General features: G+C 39.0%; 1 protein-coding gene across 6 annotated transcripts in view; it reads right to left on the bottom strand.

Moving 5' to 3' along the window:
- The window catches only part of LRP1B (LDL receptor related protein 1B), a 1569499-nt gene that overhangs the window by 1277344 nt on the left and 270867 nt on the right, over positions 1-21288 (bottom strand). For all 6 annotated transcript variants that reach the window (XM_056534716.1, XM_056534714.1, XM_056534720.1 and 3 more), the window contains exon 2: positions 6341-6463. In XM_056534716.1, the coding sequence (XP_056390691.1) occupies positions 6341-6463 (123 nt within the window). The remainder of the gene's footprint in view (positions 1-6340; positions 6464-21288) is intronic.

A 21288-nucleotide genomic window follows, 5' to 3' on the forward strand; every position in this document is an offset into this window, starting at 1 on the left:
ATAGCAAACCTCTCTTGCTCTGGACAGTTCCTAAACTGGACAGAGGTATCAGCAGAAAGCACTGGGGTCAGACAGAAAGGAAATTCAAAAAGAAAAGAACTTCCTCTGGGGCATACAGCAGCTGATATGTACTGGAACCAGTTGATTTATAAAAAAAATGTTTTCCAGGGGAGTACCCCTTTAAAGTCCTGGGTATTATCTTACATTCAGGGCTACTGTCATATCTGTACTGGCCTGTGTTCACACACAGCTATTCGTTTGGTTGTGTGTGAACAGTTTTATGTTCCCTGGTCAGGGAATAGTTAATAGCCTTTTGACTTGCTAGCCAATCGCTTCTAGGGTGTGTCTCTTCAATGTCAGCCCAGTCTAGCCTCTGGGCTGGTGATACTTCATTTGGACTTCCTTATGTCTAGCTGCTATCATGCTGGACATGCTGCTAATGGAGGCTTTGGGTGAAACACTACTTATTTGAGCTTTTAAATCTACTTTCTCTGTTTTAGCATGCACCTTGTATCATTGGGTTTTAGCCATGGTTAGGTGGCATGCTCTTAGTGGATTTTTAGCTGTGTTTGTTTAGTTTGTTTTAGGATTTGTATATCCTTTCTGCTGTGTGTCTGTTCACACTGTGTTTTCTCTTCTATCCGTTAATATAAAGTTCTGTGTTTTATATTTCTGTTTTCCTACTGGGCCAGTATCCTGACCACACAGTGGAGTGTGCCGCTGGCCAGTAGTCCATTTGTATTTATTATTAATGGCTACTTCGTTAGTGGAGTGGAGTGTCCAGTTTGTGTGTCCAGTGTGAACAGTGTCCTATGTTGCATCCCTGTTACCGCTCCATGGGGACTCCTTGTCTACTGGAGGTGTTCGGAGGGATTGCTATACCTGTCTTGTGTTCAGTGTGAACAGTGTTCTATAAATAATTCCTGTGTACTTGGCAGCATCCCTGTTACCTGTCCATGGGGACTCCGTGTCTACTGCAGGTGTTCGGAGGGATTGTGATAATTCCTGTTTAGCGTTAGATCCTGTTTACCTGTCCGTGGGGACTCAGAGGATATTGTTGTTCCTGTGTCTACTGGAGGTTTTTCTAGGGGATTAAGCTTATTCCTGTTTTGTTCCTGAGTATGTTCAGACTTATCCGTTTTTCTGTCTGGTGTTTTGAACTCTATATGTTTATTAGTTCTTTATTCAGATCTTTGGAGTTCTGTTCATGACCGCTTATCTATAGTGTCCTCTTTTCACGACCACTGAGTCCTCTGTTCATGTGCGCTGATATAGTGTTCCCTGTGCTGCTTACTGATCTGTGTCTTCTGAACTTTTATACTATGGAGTTCTATGTTCCTGTATGTTTCTGTTTTGTGACTGACTATTTGTTAGTATGCATTTTTATTAGGCCCCTGCACTTTAGTTCAGGAAGGGACCGGTGCCCAGTTGTCGATCCACTGGTTAGGGTGGATGGGCAAGTAGGCAAAGAGAGTGGTTTTAGGGTCAGTTTAGGGCTCACTTTAACTGTCCCCTGGTCGATCCCTGACAGCTACTTTTACACCCTGTGCTGCCCTAGGCACCTGGACTGAATTAACCTCGCTAGGGAAATTTCCCATGTGTCAGAATTTTTTCACATACATCTGTCACAAATACACAGCAAAAAAAAAAAAGTATAAGAATTGACTGAGTCATACCCCTATACACAGAAAGGGTCTGAAATCAATCACAAATCCACAATATAATAAATACACTGTACCATGTGCCGCCCCCCCCCCCCCCGCCCCCCAGGCAACTAATGGCTAATGGCAACTATTTATATATACGGCCATATTTATTAATAATCTAATTTCCACCACAACATTCTTATTTTCATGTGTTACATGGGACATACACATTGCCTTGTGTCTAAGATCACTTAAGATAAGTGAATGATTTACTTTGTGATATTTAGGCCACGTCTTTCCGTTACATGGGGCAGAATCTTAGAAATCTAAGAAAAGTTTAGTATCCATCTTGTATTCAATCTAACCAATCGCCTTCAACTATCTTCAGAGTTTTCTTCAAATAAAAACCACTTAATGGCTCTTCCCAATACTTTATAAATCCTCCGTGCGTTTTGTTCTTGTCAGTCTCCGTCTTTTATACGCCATGATTAACATAGTGACATTCAACAGGAATCATTCTCATTTTCCTCAGACACAAACCGGGGACATTAAAATTTAATAACATCTTCTCTCTAGTCATTTGTGCTCCGTAATCTATTTGCGCACTGCTGTGTTCTCCGACGGCTCCTGCCACTTAAATGGGTATTGTTAAGCAATGTTAAGCAAACCTGTATTTTCCCAGATACTTTCTTTAAGCGTATCTGTTTTCCTTCCACTTGTGCCTGAGCCATAGTTATGATCTATCACTTTTATTTATTTTTTTCCGTACAGATAACAGCTAGCATTTATGTAATGTTTGGCATTATGCTTTGGATAGATCCATATTTTCCACACACAAAAAAAAAATAAAAAAAAATAAAAGATTATTAATTAACAGTCAGATAGAAAATACAGATTTAGCAGAACTAAAATCATCATCTTGCTGTTTGGACCTATATTTGTTGGGCACTGGAACATCTCTATGGCAGTGTTTCCTATAACTTTGATATATATATATATATATATATATATATATATATATTACAGATAAAAGCTAGCATTGACATCCATATTTTCCAATACAAGTAGTTGAATAATACCAAAGATTTTTAATTTAATTTTTTATTATTATAATTTATTTTGACATTTAGTTTTTTTTTTTTTTGCTTACTTTTTTTGTTTTTAAGGAGCAGTGTCACACTTATTTACAGAAAGAAAAAAGAAAAGAAAAAAACACAGATTGTAGAAAATACTGATTTAAGGAACACTGCCACACTAACTTACAAAAAGAAAATACAGTATTTATCGGGGTATACCACACACCGGCCTATAACACACACCCTCATTTTACCAAGGATATTTGGGTTTTTTACCCAAATATCCTTGGTAAAATGAGGGTGCGTGTGTGCATGCATATACCCCGATACACCCCCAGGAAAGGCAGGGGGAGAGAGGCCGTCGCTGCCCACTTCTCTCCCCCTGCCTTCCCTGGGGTCTAGAGCCCTGCTGCCGCCGCTTCTCTCCAGCTGGCTATCTGCGCCACTGCCCGTTCTCTCCCCCTGACTATAGGTGCTGGTGCCCCATTGCCGGCGCCGATAGCCAGGGGGAGAGAAGCGGCACCGGCACTGGGGCAACGGCGCCGATAGCCAGGGGCAGAGAAGGAGCAGCGGCACCCATTGCCGGCACCGCTGCCCCGTTGCCTCCCCCATCCCCGGTTGTATAATTACCTGTTGCCGGGGTCGGGTCCGCGCTGCTTCAGGTCTCCGGAGTGCGTCCCCTGCGTCGTTGCTATGCACTGCACGGCGCGGTGCAATGACGAGTGACGTCATTGCGCCGTGCCGAGCAGTGCATAGCAACGACGCATGGGACGCACATTAGTTATGCCAATTTTTTTCACTGACCTTAAAAGCATTGCCCAGTCAAAACAAAAATAATATATCTGCTATACTCACTTTTTCCTGTCCCCAGTAGCTGCCATACCAAAGCTTCCTATCTTTTGCTGGCCTCCGCTTCTTCTGGGTTCTGCGCTGTTTAAAGCCCACAGGACCTCATTGCTCAGCCAATCAGTGACTGGATTGGTGTCCTGTGGCAGTCACTGATTGGCTGAGCGGGCAGGTCTGGAGGGTATGGGAATCCTGCAAAACCAAACCTGGAAGAGGCAGAGACCAGGAAACCACTATGATTGGAAAGGCAGCTGTGGGAGACGGAGGAAGTGAGTATAATATGTTTATTACTTATTTACAACCCCCCATCCAAAGTAAAACAAATGCATAGTCCAAATGTAATAATTTCTTCTTAAAGGGGTACTCCTGTGGAAAACTTTTTCTTTTTTTTTTAATCAACTGGTGCCAGAAAGTTAAACAGATTTGTAAATTACTCGTATTTCAAAACCTTAATCCTACCAGTACTTTTTAGGGGCTGTATACTGCAGAGGAAATGCTTTTCTTTTTGGATTTCTCTTCTGTCATGAGCACAGTGCTCTCTGCTGATGTCTGCTGTCCATTTTAGGAACTGTCCAGAGCAGCATATGTTTGCTATGGGGATTTTCTCCTGCTCTGGGCAGTTCCTAAAATGGAAAGCAGAGGTCAGCAGAGGGCACTGTGGTCTTGACAGAAGAGAAATCCAAAAAGAAAAGCATTTCCTCTGTAGTATACAGCCCCTAAAAAGTACTGGAAGGATTAAGATTTTCTAATAGAAGTAATTTACAAATCTGTTTAACTTTCTGGCACCAGTTTATTTAAATACAACTAAAAAGGTTTCCACGGGAGTACCCCTTCAATGAAAATATCTACTTGGGGCTCCCAAACTATAAAAGGCTCTTTTCACTGATGGTGGTGAAGAAGCCATTGTAGGCCCTCAGACACCAAGGACTTTATTACAGCAAACTCTATACTTATGAATCAGTAGTGTTGAGCGTGAATATACGAAATGCGACTTTTGCGACAATTTTTTTAAATGCAATTTATGCAAATATTGATATGAACATTGATGCGAATATCGGCACTTCCAGAATGGACATTGATCCCTCCCTTCTTTTAGGTGAAAGATATAATTGCGCATGTGCACTATGTGAATTTCATTACAAATTTTTGCATGGAAAAAGATAAAGAACATAGCAAATATGCAAATTTTGCGAACATAGGATGGAAATTCGTCCATATATTTGCGAAATATCGTAAATACGAATATGGCCCCTGCCGCTGATCACTATGAATCAGTATCATTGATGTGATTACTAAGACTAGTATCTTAAATACTTAATTTCTGCAAAAATACTGACAGTACAATATATAACAAAATATAACAGCATTGAGTGGGTCAAAGTACAACTGCTCCCACCTGTTTTCTTAAAAGACAAAGCAGTCAGGGTCAGTGTAAGTTGAGTACCATGGCATACATTAATGATCCCAAAGTTCTAACGTAAGATTTAGGATAAGGATAAGGCTTCAAGTAATAGGGGTTGTCCAGCGAGAATTAACATATTGCCCCCCCCCCCCCCTGTAATCTCCAGAACAGGGCCCTGACTCTCAGAGGGAGATGACATGTAGATGGCACACACTTCATTCATTGCTATAAGAGTGCCAGAGATGCACAAGTTGGGTACTCTGGTATCTTTGGTGCTCCAATAAGATAAAGGGAGCACAAGTCGTCTACAGCACACTCCCTCGTATGTTGAGGGACCACTGTATATTTTTCTTGTATGTTCTAGCATAATAAGCATATATTTGTGTGGTGGCCATCGGTAAAAGCATAAAAAAGATAATTATTTACGAGGCAAAAGAAAAAAAAAAACTCACCTTTTTTTTAACTCTTGGGGGATTCTGTTTCTATGCAGGGCACTTTTCAGTAAAAATTACAAGTTATCTTTCCACTGTAGGTCCATGCGATTACAGCAATACTCAATTTATATAGGTTTTATTTTGTTTTCATGGGCCTTTTTTGTTTGCTTTTATGCATTTTTTTTCTGCTACATGAAATGATCAAAAATCTGTAATTATGGACTGTGGCATTTTTTTTTATGTTTATGCCATTGACCATTAACATTATATTTTAATAATTCAGACATTTACACACTTGGCGATACTACATATATTTCTGTTTATTTTTGTTTAGATTATTATTTTAACTTTTATGGGAAAAGAGGGTGATTCAAACTTATTAAGAGAGGGGCTTATTCACATTTATTACATTTATAATTTTTTATTTTTATTTTTTTTTTACATTTTATTCACTATATTTTAGTTCCCATAGGAGACTATTACCTGGAATCTTTTGATTGCAAACACTGAACAATACTGGGCCATAACACAGCATTGTGACTACAAGTCACCTTGACATCCAATAATGGGGCTCACATACAGTTTTACCATAAGTCCACTCTAAGATTTCGATGGCTGCAGCCAAAAATCCAAAACATGCAATGGGCTTGTTGCAATTGCATCCAGTTTGTAAATCCCTGCTTTAGAATTGTCTTACATATGGCACTTTGTTCTACTAATATTACACCCATTTCACCATACTTGAATTATTAATTTGTTTACTCTTTTACTTTTCCAAAAGGTATTTTTAGTTTTTTAGCCAAGGGTGTGAAAAGACGAATAACACAGCAAAGTGCAAAGAAAAGTAACTAAGATGCATCAAGGTGTCTCAAGGTCAAACAGTTAATACAGAAGCAAACAAAACACTGCAAAATAAAAATAAATTCAATTACTTACAGTGACCTAGCGTTTCATCTGACTTATCGGGACAATCCTGTTCTCCGTCACATAGCCAGCTCTGTGACACACACGTGACATTATCGTGACATAGGAATTCCCCGAGGTCACATAACTGTGGCTCTGAAAATGAGAATGTGTATAAATTAAAAGGAGATATTTACAAAATAACAATAAAAAAAAAAAAATTTGAAGCCATACATTATTTTTTTTTCAAGTAACAAGTAATTACAAGCCATGCATAAAAGTGATGCCAAATAATTAATCTTGGTTGATCAAAGGGCTCCCTTATTATAGAAAACAATCATTTATAGTTCAACTATTGTGCTTGACTCCCAAATTAGGATTTCATTAATTATTCATAGATTCCTGGTGAATTTATAGAAGTTTACTCCTGAATCTTAATGTAGTTTAAAAGAATTCCGACCTGCCCATCCATGGAAAATAATATACAGCTGGCTTTACACATAAGACAAAAGTTTGTTCATCCAACAGATAACCCCCTACTCACATGCATGCACACCTCAACAGAGCATTCATGTGTTCTAAATGGGATAAGATGAGAAAGCTGCTGGCAGACTCCTCTGGCAGTAACTTAGCTCCACAAGAACAAAAGGATCACACAATTGAAATCCAATATGCCCGAACCTTTTCTCCTTCAGGATCTACCATGAGGGGAGAGTCTCACAGCCACCATGCAACATTAGATAGTTGAGTTTCCATGTCAGAATTGATGTTTACCAACACATATCTAATGAATAAAGTTGCACGAGCTGAGCAGTCCAAACCTGGACTCGATCCGAACTTCGCAGGGTTTGCGAGAGCCTGGCAGTGTCGCGGCTAAGCTGTGCGCGCAGCTGACAGCCCCATGTACAGCTCAGCCCAGCAAGAAAGGAGTTAATAAGCACTGTTGATCAGCACTTATTCACTCCTTGGGGGGGGGGGGCAGTTGTATACATTATATAGCCCTCTATATGGCTGTATAATGTAGACAGTGAAGAGAGTGATACTTACCATCACATCACTGGTCCAGGCCTCTACTTGTGCAGCTTTGCCCCTAGCGATCTCATCACTAGAGGCGGGGCTAAACAAGAAGAGGCCCGGACCAGCAACAATGGTAAGTATCATTCTCTTCCCTGTATACATTATACAACCATATAGATGGCTGTATAATGTATACCTCCGCCCCAAGGAGTTAACTAACACTGATTAGCAGCATTAATTAACTACTTAGCCCAGCAAGCCCAGTAAGATATTACACTGGTTTACTGTGACAAAAGAGTTAAGTTGCGAACATTTTCGGAAAGCTTGCTCAGCTCTGCTAATGGATATGGCTAGCTTTATGCATATTTCTGGACAGACACAGCAAGAGCTCTAGATACTCTAAATAAGGTCTCCATCAAACAATTTATTATAATTGGGTATAATGGATAAAAAAATGCTTTAAAAACCTTAAATGTTCAGTAAGTTCACACAGAATATTCTGTTTTACGGGGTACTCCGGCAGGTAAAAATGTATTCCCTATCCACAAAATAGTAGATAGTGGATAACTGATCACAGGGAGAAGAGGGAGGGGGGGAACCCCACAAATTCTGGAATGGTGCCCCTACAAAGATAGTGGATACATTTTAAGTGCTGGAATATCTCTTATACCCTTTTAAAGGCCATGCCTAAAATACAGAATGGATTAAATGACACCTGGCTTTTCATATAGAGAACTTTCATGTTCTTTTGAGTGAGGTCAAGCCAAAATAACCTAGAAAATTATTTCTGCGATCTCGCTAATAAAAATAAGAGGCTTGACATCATTGTAAATGGGTGCCGAATAAAGGGAACATTCTTTAAGAGGAAAATTGAAGCTGAAGTTATTTTTCATGGCTTCTGTACTTTCCCAAAAATGTAATAAATTCATAGGAAGAAAATATACTCTAAAATACATTTCAAGGTCATAATTTAATAAAGTAATCATAACTCGCTTCTTGAGTTGAAAATAGTCTGCTGGTTGAATGCGTGATGGGAGGTGAAAGAGGACTGCTTCTGGAAATGGGGTTTTGGAGTTGACAGATGTAGTGATGTAGAGTGAAAGGATCACAAATGTTCCACTAAAACCATCGTAAAACTACCGAGTAGAAAATTATTTTCAGGATTTAAAGTGTCCTTGTGTTTTCAACATATAGAAACTATAACCACAAATCTCAGGTATGGCGCTCTCATAGCAGATCATTCCCAACAGACCTACTGGAAACATACAAAGTAACTACTAAAGGAAGTGCAGGCGGCTATGTGTCATCTGAGAAACCAGTAAAATAATGCCATCATTTTTTTTTAGCAATTTTATGCTGGAAAAAGCAACTGTGCCTGAAAGTTTTGTTTTGGGCTACATATCGCTATTTCGCTTCAATGCCTCAATCGCTCATTGTGTTGGAGCATTTGTTTTATTTGTTGCAACCAAATGAAAATGTTAAAAATCTATACAACACTTTTAATCATTTCTTTTGAGTAGAGATGAACAAATCTAATCCGAAGATTCCTATTAGGTCCAATTCGGCAATTTTGACTGTTAGATTCATCCTATATTTGGATTCTAGTTTCGAGAAGTGCCCTTACTGTACAAAGAATGTAGAAGAGTAAGGACTTCTGCCACTGAATGGTACAGTGATCAGTTGTGCCAAGTGTGGAACGACCATTTCAGCGCATTTAGTCAGTGGAAGCTGTGATGCATATAGAATCACCGCTTACCTCCAGACCACATAGTGATCATGATAAAAGATGAAAGAAATCTGCAACAAATCACATAAAGTTTGCATTCAAACAAATCTACTCAGTACACTACTCAATAGCAGATGCCTGCTTTGGTGAGTCGCACACAGTATACAGATGTAGCAGAGCTTACTTTACTTTGGATGTAATAAAGATTCATTGTAATATGTTTTAGGTGGCTATCCTAAAAGGTGCCTGTACTCAATAGAGAAAAGTTAACTGAACCTAATTGATTTTAGCGAGATTAAAATATTCTTTCATATGGTCGGTGGCCTTCCAAAGGATCGGGCATATTGAATTACAATAACCAATATTTTTGTTCTCTTTACAGATAGGCTACAACCAGAAATATGTGTTCACCATCGACACTCATCACAGTGAAGAACAAAAGGAGTGTTTGGCCAACAGCTATTGAAGGCGTATGGGCACCTGAAGACTACAGGTCAACATAATGAGTTATCTTAATGTAATTTCAACATGAAAAATTCAGCTCTGCTACATCTATATATGAGCCTCTTTATTACCTGAATATATCAATGAAAAAAAAAAAAAAACACAAATTTAATTATAAAAGCCATTAAAGGACATCTGCAGCAAAAGACAACTTATCCCCTATCCACAGGATAGGGGATAAGTATTTGTTTGCGGGTGTTCGACTGCTGGGGCACCCCACGATCTCCTGCATGGGGCCACGGCTCTCCCATGCAGGAGGCGTGCCGGCCGCAGCGTGATGTCACGGCCAACACACCTCCTCCATGTATCTCTATGAGAGAGGCGTTTGTGCATCCCCGCCTCTCCCATAGAACTGTATGAGGAAGGGGCGTGGATGGGGCATACCATCGACCTTAGAGAGGTCGATGCTACGCGCATTAGCCACTTACATAGAGTGGCAATGCAGGGGCCCCTGCAGGAGATCGCGGGGGGTCTCAGCGGTCGGACCTGCCGCAATCCGACACTTATCCCTTATCCTGTGGATAGGGGATAAGTTGTCTTTTGCTGCAGTTGTCCTTTAATGGATTCAGGATTAGAAAATAAATCCAGGATTAAAAAAAGAGTTGGCTTCTTTCAAAAAGGGCACCAGACCCACACACACCCACAGCGGACAGGTGTGGCGCTGTTTCCGGAAGATAGCAGTTTTTCTTATCCAGACCCTTTAAAAAAACAAAAATATTTACAAAATAGTTAAACAACACCCTACATTGCTAAAAACCACAACCAGTGCACATAACACTCCCTTTTCCTCGTGAATATTAATCATCTCTCTACCTTCTTGTAAACAGGATTTTCGTCAGCTTCAGCAGCAATAAACCTGACTCAGATCATTCATTGTAAACACGGCTGAATCCAAATTGAATCACCATGTGACTTTTACCGGTGCCAAATCCTACATGTGTGGGCTTATTGTTTGGGTGGCTCGAGGAAGCTTAGAAGCAAAAAAAAAAAAGCTGAATAAATTGACTTTCGACCACTAGAGAGATGAACTCAGAAGCTTACAATTGCAAATTCAGCTAAGTTTCTAAACCACCCTGTATTGCTTCCAAGTCGCATATTCAGAGTCTGAATGTAATCTCCGTCTTATAGATGGGGTTATCAGGGCTACCAGAGAAGAGGTGTCTACAACCCAACAAGGCAATCTGATGCTTCATGTCGAATAAAGAAGATTAAATGTATCAATATGCACTGGGGAGTAAAGTACAGATCCCGAGAGCAATTGATGCCATAGAAGAATTCACCCAGCAGTGACCAGAGAAAAAGCAATTATACAAAGGGATAGCCTTCAATTACATATAATAGGCTTTAAGACATTCTAGGAAAACTGCCATGTTTACAGAGCTGTAGGTATATTGTAGTACATGATCTATCTATCTTTCTGACTATCTATCTCATATTTATCTACAACAGCCGGTGTTGCGAGGGGTTCCTGGTTAGCACCTGCTAAAAGTGGTTCAAGGAAAGTTAGCTGGTGAACTAATGAATGGGTCATCAGGGACACCCAAGACTCTTTGGTGCACATGGGGAGTGGCTTATGTAGCATACATTTTTTAAAAGATTCCAACTGTCTATGATAGGACCACAGCTTGCTGTATAGGGGGCCATGAAGCTCAGAGTCCTTCTATTTCCTCTAATGCTTTTTTCTTAGCAGGATTCATTGGCCTTATCCCCACCCTTACCCCTCCCCCACATCTGTTTTAGACTTTCCCTCACATCCATCCCCATATTTCTTTGATTTACCATTATATGTACCCACTTATGTCCCAACAAGTGAGGTACATTATCTTCCTCGTCCAGAAATTATAACAATTTTGTATTCTTGGGTTTAATTTTTTAACTTACATTTTTGGGATTTCTCTATGTTTTTTTTTTTTTGTGAAGAGATTTCTTACCTTCTCTATTTACATTGTTTTGTTATTGTTAGGGCTGTTCACACTACAGAATTTTTGCTCTGGGCAATGCATACTTGAGGAATTGGCACTTATTTTACAAAGAAATAAATGATAGTGAAATAAAAAAAATCCCCTTAAACAAATAGGGGTCCACCACAGAATACCACCAAAAGAATGAGCATATCCAATCCGGATTATGAAATTTCCACGCCGGAAATTCTGCAGTATGAACTATACAGTGTAATCTCATTGAAATCAATGGGAGGCTGCTGCAAGCTCCAGTGGAATTTTGGTAATGTGAATGGGCCATTATTTTGTTACTTGAAAAATGCAATAAAAATAGTTTGAATGATAAAAAAAAAAGACATGGTGCAAACATTTAGTGTCAGATTATCAGGAGCTCATGTTGTTGGGAGGCCTATTAATTTCACACCAGACTATTTCAGAATATATGGAGTTTAGAGATAAGAAAGCATACATCTGTTACTTTAATATTTCATTACACAAAACCCAATGATCCACAAAGGACTGGATGGAGTTTTAATGCCCAGCTACTCAAATACACTGACGACATGAGTTCTGTAAATATGTTTACTAAGATTCAAAACCACCATAAACTACCTGAAAAACCAGTCAACCAATTATTTTACTAATTTTCAGATTGAACAATTTATGAAAAATCCATCTTGAAACGGCAATAAATATTGTCACAGTAACCTCTTACAGTCTGAGTCTACTCTGTATAAAGCATCTTGAACCAGGTCAGAAACTTCTTCAACATGGACTCCACAAGCCAAAATTTGAAGATGCCTGGAACTCCTTGCTATTGGTCGAAGTCCATACTAAAATAAAAAATATTGCTCAACTTAACTTAACTTTTTTTCTCCTTAAAGGGGTTTTCCTTTTTTTTTCTTTTTTTTTTCTTTTTTTTTAAATTAATTGTGCTACAAGGGCTGTAAAGTGAGTGTAATTCATTATACAGTGTCTGTACCTGTGTTTGATGTCTGGTCTCACAATTCTTATGTGATCTTTGCCTTGGATGTTTATTTTTAGCAGCATACAAAAATAATGTTGTCTCAGGATTTTTCCAGGCTGCAGTGCGGCCTGAGACATTGTATCACTTGCCAGGTGTTGACAGGTAGCTTGTCTATGCTTCAGTGGGAGATCCTTCTCCACACGGCTGCAGGGAATTGTAGTTTCAAGCACAGCACACATGGAAGGGAGCCTAGCTGTGCTGCAACGGGTGTGGTGGCTGATGTGTGGGAGGGAAATAAATTACCTCCATACTAGAAATTCCATTTGGCTGATTCGCTGAATTTAAAAAAAAAATAGATTTGATCTGAATAAATTTGCGGCAAATTTTTATTAGTAATGTATTTTAATAATTTGTTTAACAAAGTGTGTGTGTGTTTCACTTTTGTTTACTCCATTTTTTTTTTTTTAGGTAGTACTACTACTCCTAGCATGGAACAGACTGTTTCATGATGGGAGTAGTAGTACCTGTGCTAATAAACAGATTGCCTCGGGTGTCACCCCTGACACCCGCTGCGATCGTCCTGTATAATGTATAGATATGAGTGGCTTTCTCGCATCTCTGCAGTAGATAGACGATCCCATCGGGTGTCACTCCTGACACCCGCTGTGATCTGTCCTCAACTGCAGGTACTACTGTTCCCAACATGGAGCACACTCTGCTCCATGCTGGGAGCTGTAGTACCTGCATTAATAGACGGATCGCAGTGGGTGTCACTTCTGACACCTGTTTTGATCTAGTGAAATAAAGGGAGGTGTGTAGCTCACTCAGCCAACCGACCTGAGGTTAACTGGATTGGCCTAAAATCGCAAAAAAAAATGATCAAATACAATTATGTAGATAATAATACAGCCTATGACATCTGGGCAGGGCCCTTGCACCAGATGTGAAATACAGAAGGATACTAGTATAAAAACATTAAATATACCACCTATTTGATAAGTATAGTCCTATTTAGCTTGAAACAGAATAGTCCGACAATAGTGGATAGTAAATTCGGATGGCAGCTGACGGGGCAATGTAGCCAGAGATAATGTCTATATTTTCAAAGTAGCAATTTCCCGCAGAGAGCTGTGATTGGTCAGATGGTTCAATCACTGCTCTCTGTGGGAAATATGAATAATAGGTATATATACGGCATATACTCATACTACAATGGGACCAGAGAAGAGTGGCCAGCTGCCATCATCTATAAATTATACAGGACGATCGCAGCGATTGTCAGGAGTGACACCCGCTGTGATCTTTCCTTACCTGCAGGTACTACTGCTCCCTACTCTGCTCCATTCTGGGAGCTGCAGTACCTTCATTAGTAGACAATTCGCAACAGGTGTCAGAAGTGATACCTGCTGCGATCTGTCTATTGATGCAGGTACTACAGATCCCATGTTGGGAGCAGTAGTACCTGCATTTAAGGATAGATCACAGCAGATGTCACTCCTGACATCCGCTGCGATCATCCTATCTATTGAAGATATGTGAGCGCAGGAGAAAGCCACTCGCATCTATACATTATACAGGATGATCGCAGTGGGTGTCGCTAATGAAGAAAATTGTTTTTCCGAATTGAGTCGAAGTTCAGGTTCGGTCCGAATCAAATTTTTCATGAAATTCGGAATGAATTCGACTTCGTCTGATTCGATTTGCTCATCTCTAAAGGAGGGCACTCGAACAGGAAAGAGCAAGTTCACACAAACAAACCAGCAGCAAGATGGGGGACACAGGACATGGCCATTTACCATCAACACAAGCACGGTTCCTTGGTTAGCATGTCCTTTACTGGCTGACAAGTAAGTACTAAAGTCACCTTATGTTGGATAACCCCATTATTATTATTATTATTATTATTATTATTATTATTATTATTAATAATAATAACCCCCCTCCCAAAAAAAAATATGCATGAATAAATAAGCAAAATAAAAAATAAATTAATAAATTAATAATAAAGCAAACCATTTGCTAAACCAGTAAGGCCCAGCTTACAATTTGAGAAAAAATAGAGAATGAATATTGAACTATACCTTGATCAAAAAGATCACATTTCTTTTCTTAGATTGTTTTCATAAAAAATCCCCATTATATTTCCTTGGTTACGCCCTGCCTATTGGAACAATTCTAAGAATTAGAGCTCCATCCGAATTTATTGCCTTGTTGTCTCTCACTATTGATCGCAGCGTTTCATATCCACAACAATAATTAACATCTGAACAAAGAACAAATTACAGAAAGCAACTCGAAACCCTCAAAGCGTTATGTACAATTACTGGCAAACAAATCAGTCTTATATTTTGTTTTGTTTGCTCCTGTTGTTTTTTGAAAGGAATAATTTGTACTCATTACACATTTCTATATATTTGTATGTGTGTGTGTGGACAAAAAAAAAAACAACAACACAAAAACTTATATTCAAGGCTTTGTAATTGTACATTACACAATCATACACAATCATAAAGTAGGTGTACTACCATAGCCTGCTGCTCAATTAATGTGGGGGGGGGGGTTGACTATGGACAGCTGATGGGGGTGTGGAAAATGGAGTCGGGTGCCATACTTAATTTTACTATGGAGTGCCCATGGTTACCTCTGCTGTGTTCATCTTTCCTTCCCTACAACATATTTTTTTCCATTATTCCTGTGCATTGACTATTATTTCCAGGACATCCTTATGCCTACAGTACATGTGATGTGTTATTACTTTTCAATCTTTGATGTTACAGAGTATTATGGCCTTTTTGTGTGTTATTTCTGTGCTATGATATTATAATGTGCATTATCCCAGTACTTTGACATCACTGTGAGCATGATTCCTGTTCTGCAATGTCACCGAGTAGACTATCTCTGCATTATGTATACAATACATGTACACCTGTACTGTTACTTCATTGTGTGCATTATCTCAATAACATGACATTACTGTGTGAATTATTCCTGTATTGAGCAAGCTACTTTCTTTATCTTTGTATATCTTGTTTTCCCAAAGTTCCCATTGAGGCATGAATGGCCTCCCCCTGCTTTTCTACAGGAGAAAATAAACTTCTAGCATGAAATAATACACACGTGGTAGAGCTTACCTATACCAACACCCACACTGGATAACCATATTTTAAACTAGCAATATCTTATTCCAGTGTGTCCCAACCAGTTTGCCTCCAGCTGTTTAAAACTACAACTTAAAGCATGCCTGGACAGCCAACGGCTTTGACATGTCAAAAGTTTAGGTTGCATCCAGTCACAGGACTGAGACTGGATGCAACCTAAACTTTTGGCATGTCTGTAATTGGTGAAGCACACAGTCAACAGTCAGCCGATCCCACTCCTGCACTCTATTATAGTCTATGTTGCCCATCAGACCGATTGGGCAGCCAGCTGATATGCTCCATAACATATAAAGGCATTTTTTTCCCCTGTGATTTACCGCTATGCTCTAAGGCTCTTAAAGGAGCCCAGCACTGACATTCATGGACTCCATGCTCCAGTAGGTGGCACCAGAGAGGAAGCTATTTTGCATATCTTTTTTCCCATTATCCCTGTAATGTTACATAACTGTGGTGTATCAGGAAGACCAAAAATAATATATTTTTTTTAATATTCTGAACCTGCTGCTGAAGATTGTCATGATAGAATGGGGCCCTACCAAATCTTTAATTATATGAGGCCTAATGGTTACTTGTTACTTTCCAGGATTATAAAATTGCAAAAACTAGAAATGAAAACAAGCAAAAATAAGTAAACAAATAAATACATTTGAAATTAATGAAATAATAATTTTTTTGCAATATTAATGAAAATAACAATCACTTAAAATGCTGGGACAATGTTTGAGTTTAAAAAAAAGATGAATGGAAAACAATTTTTTTTTTTTACGGCCTACACTTTAGTCAAAACAGAAAATAATGTATAAAAGTATAAGTCAAAACTAAATTTAACTCAAGTTTGATTGAGCATTTATGCAAATAAAGAAGGTGAATAGACCTGAACAGATATTTTATGATAAATTGTTTCAATTTCTATGATAGACAATAGTGAGCTGGCAGCGGGAATTTGCATACACGTAATTATATCTTTGGCCAAATATACTGGGGAACGGATGCCAAACAAAAATCTGCCAAAGAGGGCACAAAACCTGCATTATAATCCCTGCTTCATGGTTTAAATGGCTCTTTAGTTTGTGAACCAGAGGGAATTCCCAGACAGACAAGCTGAGCTTATTTATTTATTTTTTTAATTTTTTTAAATAAATGTTGATTTAACTTTGTAACTTTGTTACGAATATTTTGACATAATATAAACTTTGTAAAGATATTTACAATGATCAATGATTCAATTACATTTTTAGTGTCCAAGCTTTTCAACGATCCATTTAGTGATTTTTTTAAGGTTCTAATTAAAAATCCTCAAAAAAAAAAGAGCTGCCGTGTGATTCCCGATATGAAAATTGCTGATTTACTAAGAATTATTTATTTGTCAGAAACCCAAAGAATAATTAGCATTTTTTACTTATTTTTTTTGACGATAGAGAAAGGCTCAAGCCAAATTGTCTGCACTAATAAATCCCCATCACGGATGACATTCTGTGCCTTCCCGCATTTTAACTCGAGAATAGGATTTGCCTTGAGATCAGATTGTACATTTCCCTCTGCAGCCCGGAGGGAGAGTTATGTAAACCTGCTCCCTGTTACAAAGGCATCATTGTGTCAAGTTTTAGGACATGTAAAACAGAAGCGAAAGTGATGTGTCCAGGAAAGATTCTGAATTACCTTACGGATGACTACAAAAGTTATTAGTAAATAATATAAAGGAAGTAAAATAAAATATTAGATTTTTTTTTAGAAAACATTGGCATAACGCATATTGTGTTTTCTAAAGTGTAATTTGGCTTGTACCAGCTTTCCAATATTTTCAATAAGATTCTGGTTAACCATGCACAGAAAAGTAACAGAACCTCCAATGCAGATCTGGATTCCGCCGAAAGTTAAAATGTATTTGTTTATTTATTTGTCAGGAACTTCCCCATTGAAGTGAATGTGGTGGTGCTTAATGCCTTCCTGGAGGCTGCAAGCAAAATTATACTAGCAATAATTCAGAATGTAATTTTTGTTGTGTGTATTTTCCCTTACTACTTCACTTGTTAGTTATACTAGTTCTGAACTTTATTCATTAAGCAGAAGGCCTAGCATAAACAGCCCTGTTGTAATGGGTGCATCTGTTCCTGTTTTGCCATCAGCTTTAATCCCTCGTTTTTAGCTGCAGCGTCACCTGATGCCGAGATCATGCTTAGGCCAATCAGGAGGTGTAGACAACTAGACAATCTTGTCCAACCTTAGCATCTACACCCTCTCAAGCTGGTCTATTTATACTGCTTTCTGTCTCCATGTTCTTACCTGTAATAAAGTATCTTTTCCTTGACCCTTGCTCTGGTTTGTTATTTTCTTGTGTATATTTGGTACATTCTCAGCATGTTTTCCTGACTGCTCTATTGTAATCTGATTTTGTACTACACAGCTCTCTCTCTCTCTCTCTCTCTCTCTCTCTCTCTCTCTCTCTCTCTCTCTCTCTCTCTCTCTCTCCCTCTCTCTCTCTCTGTTACCGAATTGGCTTAGTTGATCCAGATTATACATTTGTGTGTCTATTCCATGTTAATGCTCATATTATTGTTAAGTTGTCTGTTACCTTTTTAGTGTAAGGATCAGCACTCTGGTTAAGACCACCTTATTAAGTGGTTGGGCATCTCAAACGGCAGGGACAGAGTCAGTATAGGGCTTCACTAATTGGTGCTGATTGGTGAGGGTCCAACCACCGAGGTCAATTGTATTCCAAATAAATGGGGCTTCAAAACATTACAATGTTAGCAAATGTTGTATAGTCCCATAGAGAATGAATGGATCACAGGATGCACATGGGGGATCCCGTCCCATTTATTTAAAGGGGTACTCCAGTGGAAAACATTTTTTTTTTTAATCAACTGGTGCTAGAAAGTTAAACAGATTTGTAAATGACTTCTATAAAAACATCTTAATCCTTACAGTACTTATTAGCTGCTGAATACTACAGAGGACATTCTTTTCTTTTCGGAACACAGACCTTTCTGTTGACATCATGACCACAGTGCTCTCTGCTGACACCTCTGTGTCCATTTTAAGAACTGTCCAGATTAGGAGAAAATCCCCATAGAAAACATATGCTGCTCTGGACAGTTCCTAAAATGGACAGAGATGTGTCAGCAGAGAGCACTGTGGTCATGATGTCAGCGGAGAGCACTATGTTCCAAAAAGTAAAGAATTTCCTCTGTAGTATTCAGCAGCTAATATGTACAGGAAGGATTGAGATTTTTTAATAGAAGTAATTTACAAATCTGTTTAACTTTCTGGCACCAGTTGATTTAAAAAAAAAAAAAAAGTTTTCCACTGGAGTACCTCTTTACTGGACAACTGACTACCATTCTTAGGATTGAAGGGGGTCCCAGCAGTTAAAGGGGTATTCCGCCCCTAGACATCTTATCCCCTATCCAAAGGATAAGGGATAAGATGTCAGATCGCCACGGTCCCGCTGCTGGGGACCCCTGGGATCCCCGCTGCGGCACCGTGCTATCATTACTGTACAGAGCGAGTTCGCTCTGCAAGTAATGATGGGCAGTACAGGGGCCGGAGCATCGTTACGTAACGGCTCCGCCCCTGGTGACGTCACGGCCCGCCCCTTTCAATACAAGTCTATGGGAGGGGGCGTGGAGGGGAGCGGTCGTCACGCCCCCTCCATAGACTTGCATTAAGGGGACGGGCCGTGATGTCACGAGGGGCGGCGCCATGACGTCACGCTGCTCCGTCCCCCGTATCACCCGTTATTACGCACAGAGCGAACTCGCTCTGTGGTGTAATGATAGCGTGGTGCCGCAGCGGCGATCTGACATCTTATCCCCTATCCTTTGGATAGGGGATAAGATGTCTAGGGGCGGAATACCCCTTTAACAGTTAACTAACTACATAACTAAATAATATTAAAATAATATAAATAAAAGGTAGTAAATCTTGTGATTCTTTGTGAAACAGTTAAAAATTCTACTAAATTATTTCTGCCTTACTATATTTGAAATATATTTCTACACAACTAGGTGAATTAGTTCCCAGAAATAGAATTAAAAGTATGAAAGTAAAAGAAAAAAAGAAAAACACTTCCCAGATTAGGGTGAGTGAAATATTTCTATTTGTTGGTTATTTTATAGGGATAGATTTGCTGTGTGAATCTAGGGCTGGATTATAAAGGGGGAGCGGAGAACCATTGCCTGGTGGTCTCTAAAATTGGAGCTCTAGCTCGGACTGTGCTGTGTGCATTCATACACATCTTACTGTACCCGTAACCTGCCTCATGCTATAGAATCTCTTGTGTCCATGTAAGAAATTCATTATAATCCACCTGAACGAAACGGACACAGACTTCATCTGAACACAATTTCCAATCATAAACTCTTTCCATGACTGATATCTCAAGCTCCAGAAATGGTTAGAAGATAATTTGTCAATATCCACCTTATTTCAAGGGAAATTAACATCTCTGTAACAATCATTTATATATTGTTTCTCGGAATAGCATCCAAGAAATTTCCCATAGGAGTCTGGCATGGAAAATGAAGCTGGAAATCAAGGTAATGATCACAGATCTACTATAAAGACTTTACATGATGTCTATGAAGCTTTGTGTGGTCAGATGTATATATGTATATACAAGTGTAATTGAGTTTATTGTGATATTACCATGGGTCATTGTTTTATATTTTTTCCATGCACATTTACCATCACTAGTCATATAGCAAATTTTTTTTCATTCTAGCATAGCTGCATATACGTGTTTCATTACTGTACTTAGGTCAGGTGATCACCCCAATGATCCTCTGAAAATAACTGTGCTTAATATCCCAAAATGAAATAATTCTTGGTTCAGCTGACTTCATGTGAACTACCGGTTGACACCATGACCTATAGGATTCATTTCTGCTAGTTCACAGCCCCCCTCCCAGATCTGTATAGTGCTGCTATCACCATGGGATCAAGAAATATAGTAAATATACTCCTCTCCTGAGACTGCATTTTTTTATGTGTTTTTCTTGATTTAAGGTGTTATTTTAATGCATCTGTGTAAATCATAGTAAAAACATGTCTTTTTTACAGTGAATTTGGAAAGTAACACTAGGAACAACAGTGAAAATGTTAGAAAATTGCAATAAAAATGCAACCATGAATTAACCCCCTCTCAAAGCCAGAGGATTCAAGGAAAATGTAGGCAACATGACAATTCCATTACTGCTCTGAATCAGAAACAAACATGTCTAAAAACAGGTAAGCACAAGGCATACACAAGAACCTCTACATTATTCTCTAACATTACCCTATGCTGCATTTTTAAAGAAAAAAGTAAATCAAAATTCCAAAGGGCTTCCTTAAAAGAATTGTTCCAGCTTGTCATTTTACATTTATGGCCACCTCTGGCCTGTCTGCCATTGTCTATGGGGATAGGGGTTAAGTTATTTTTGGCTGGATAACCCCTTTTTAGGGTACGTTCACATTAGTTTTTAGAAACAAGTGTGCAGCAAGTTTTCCGTTGCAAATTTCGGAAAAATCGTCAGCAGACTTCATCAACCTCCATGGAGCCTGCTGCAGATTTTACGCTGCTGTGGAAAACTCAGTATGGCTCAAGCTCACAGCGGAAAGCCAATTGAAAACTTGCTTCTAAAGCTGCCCATTTGAATGTACTCTAGATCTGTCATTCTTTACTGTAG

Source organism: Hyla sarda, chromosome 8 (assembly GCF_029499605.1).
Source record: "Hyla sarda isolate aHylSar1 chromosome 8, aHylSar1.hap1, whole genome shotgun sequence".
NCBI lineage: Eukaryota > Metazoa > Chordata > Amphibia > Anura > Hylidae > Hyla > Hyla sarda.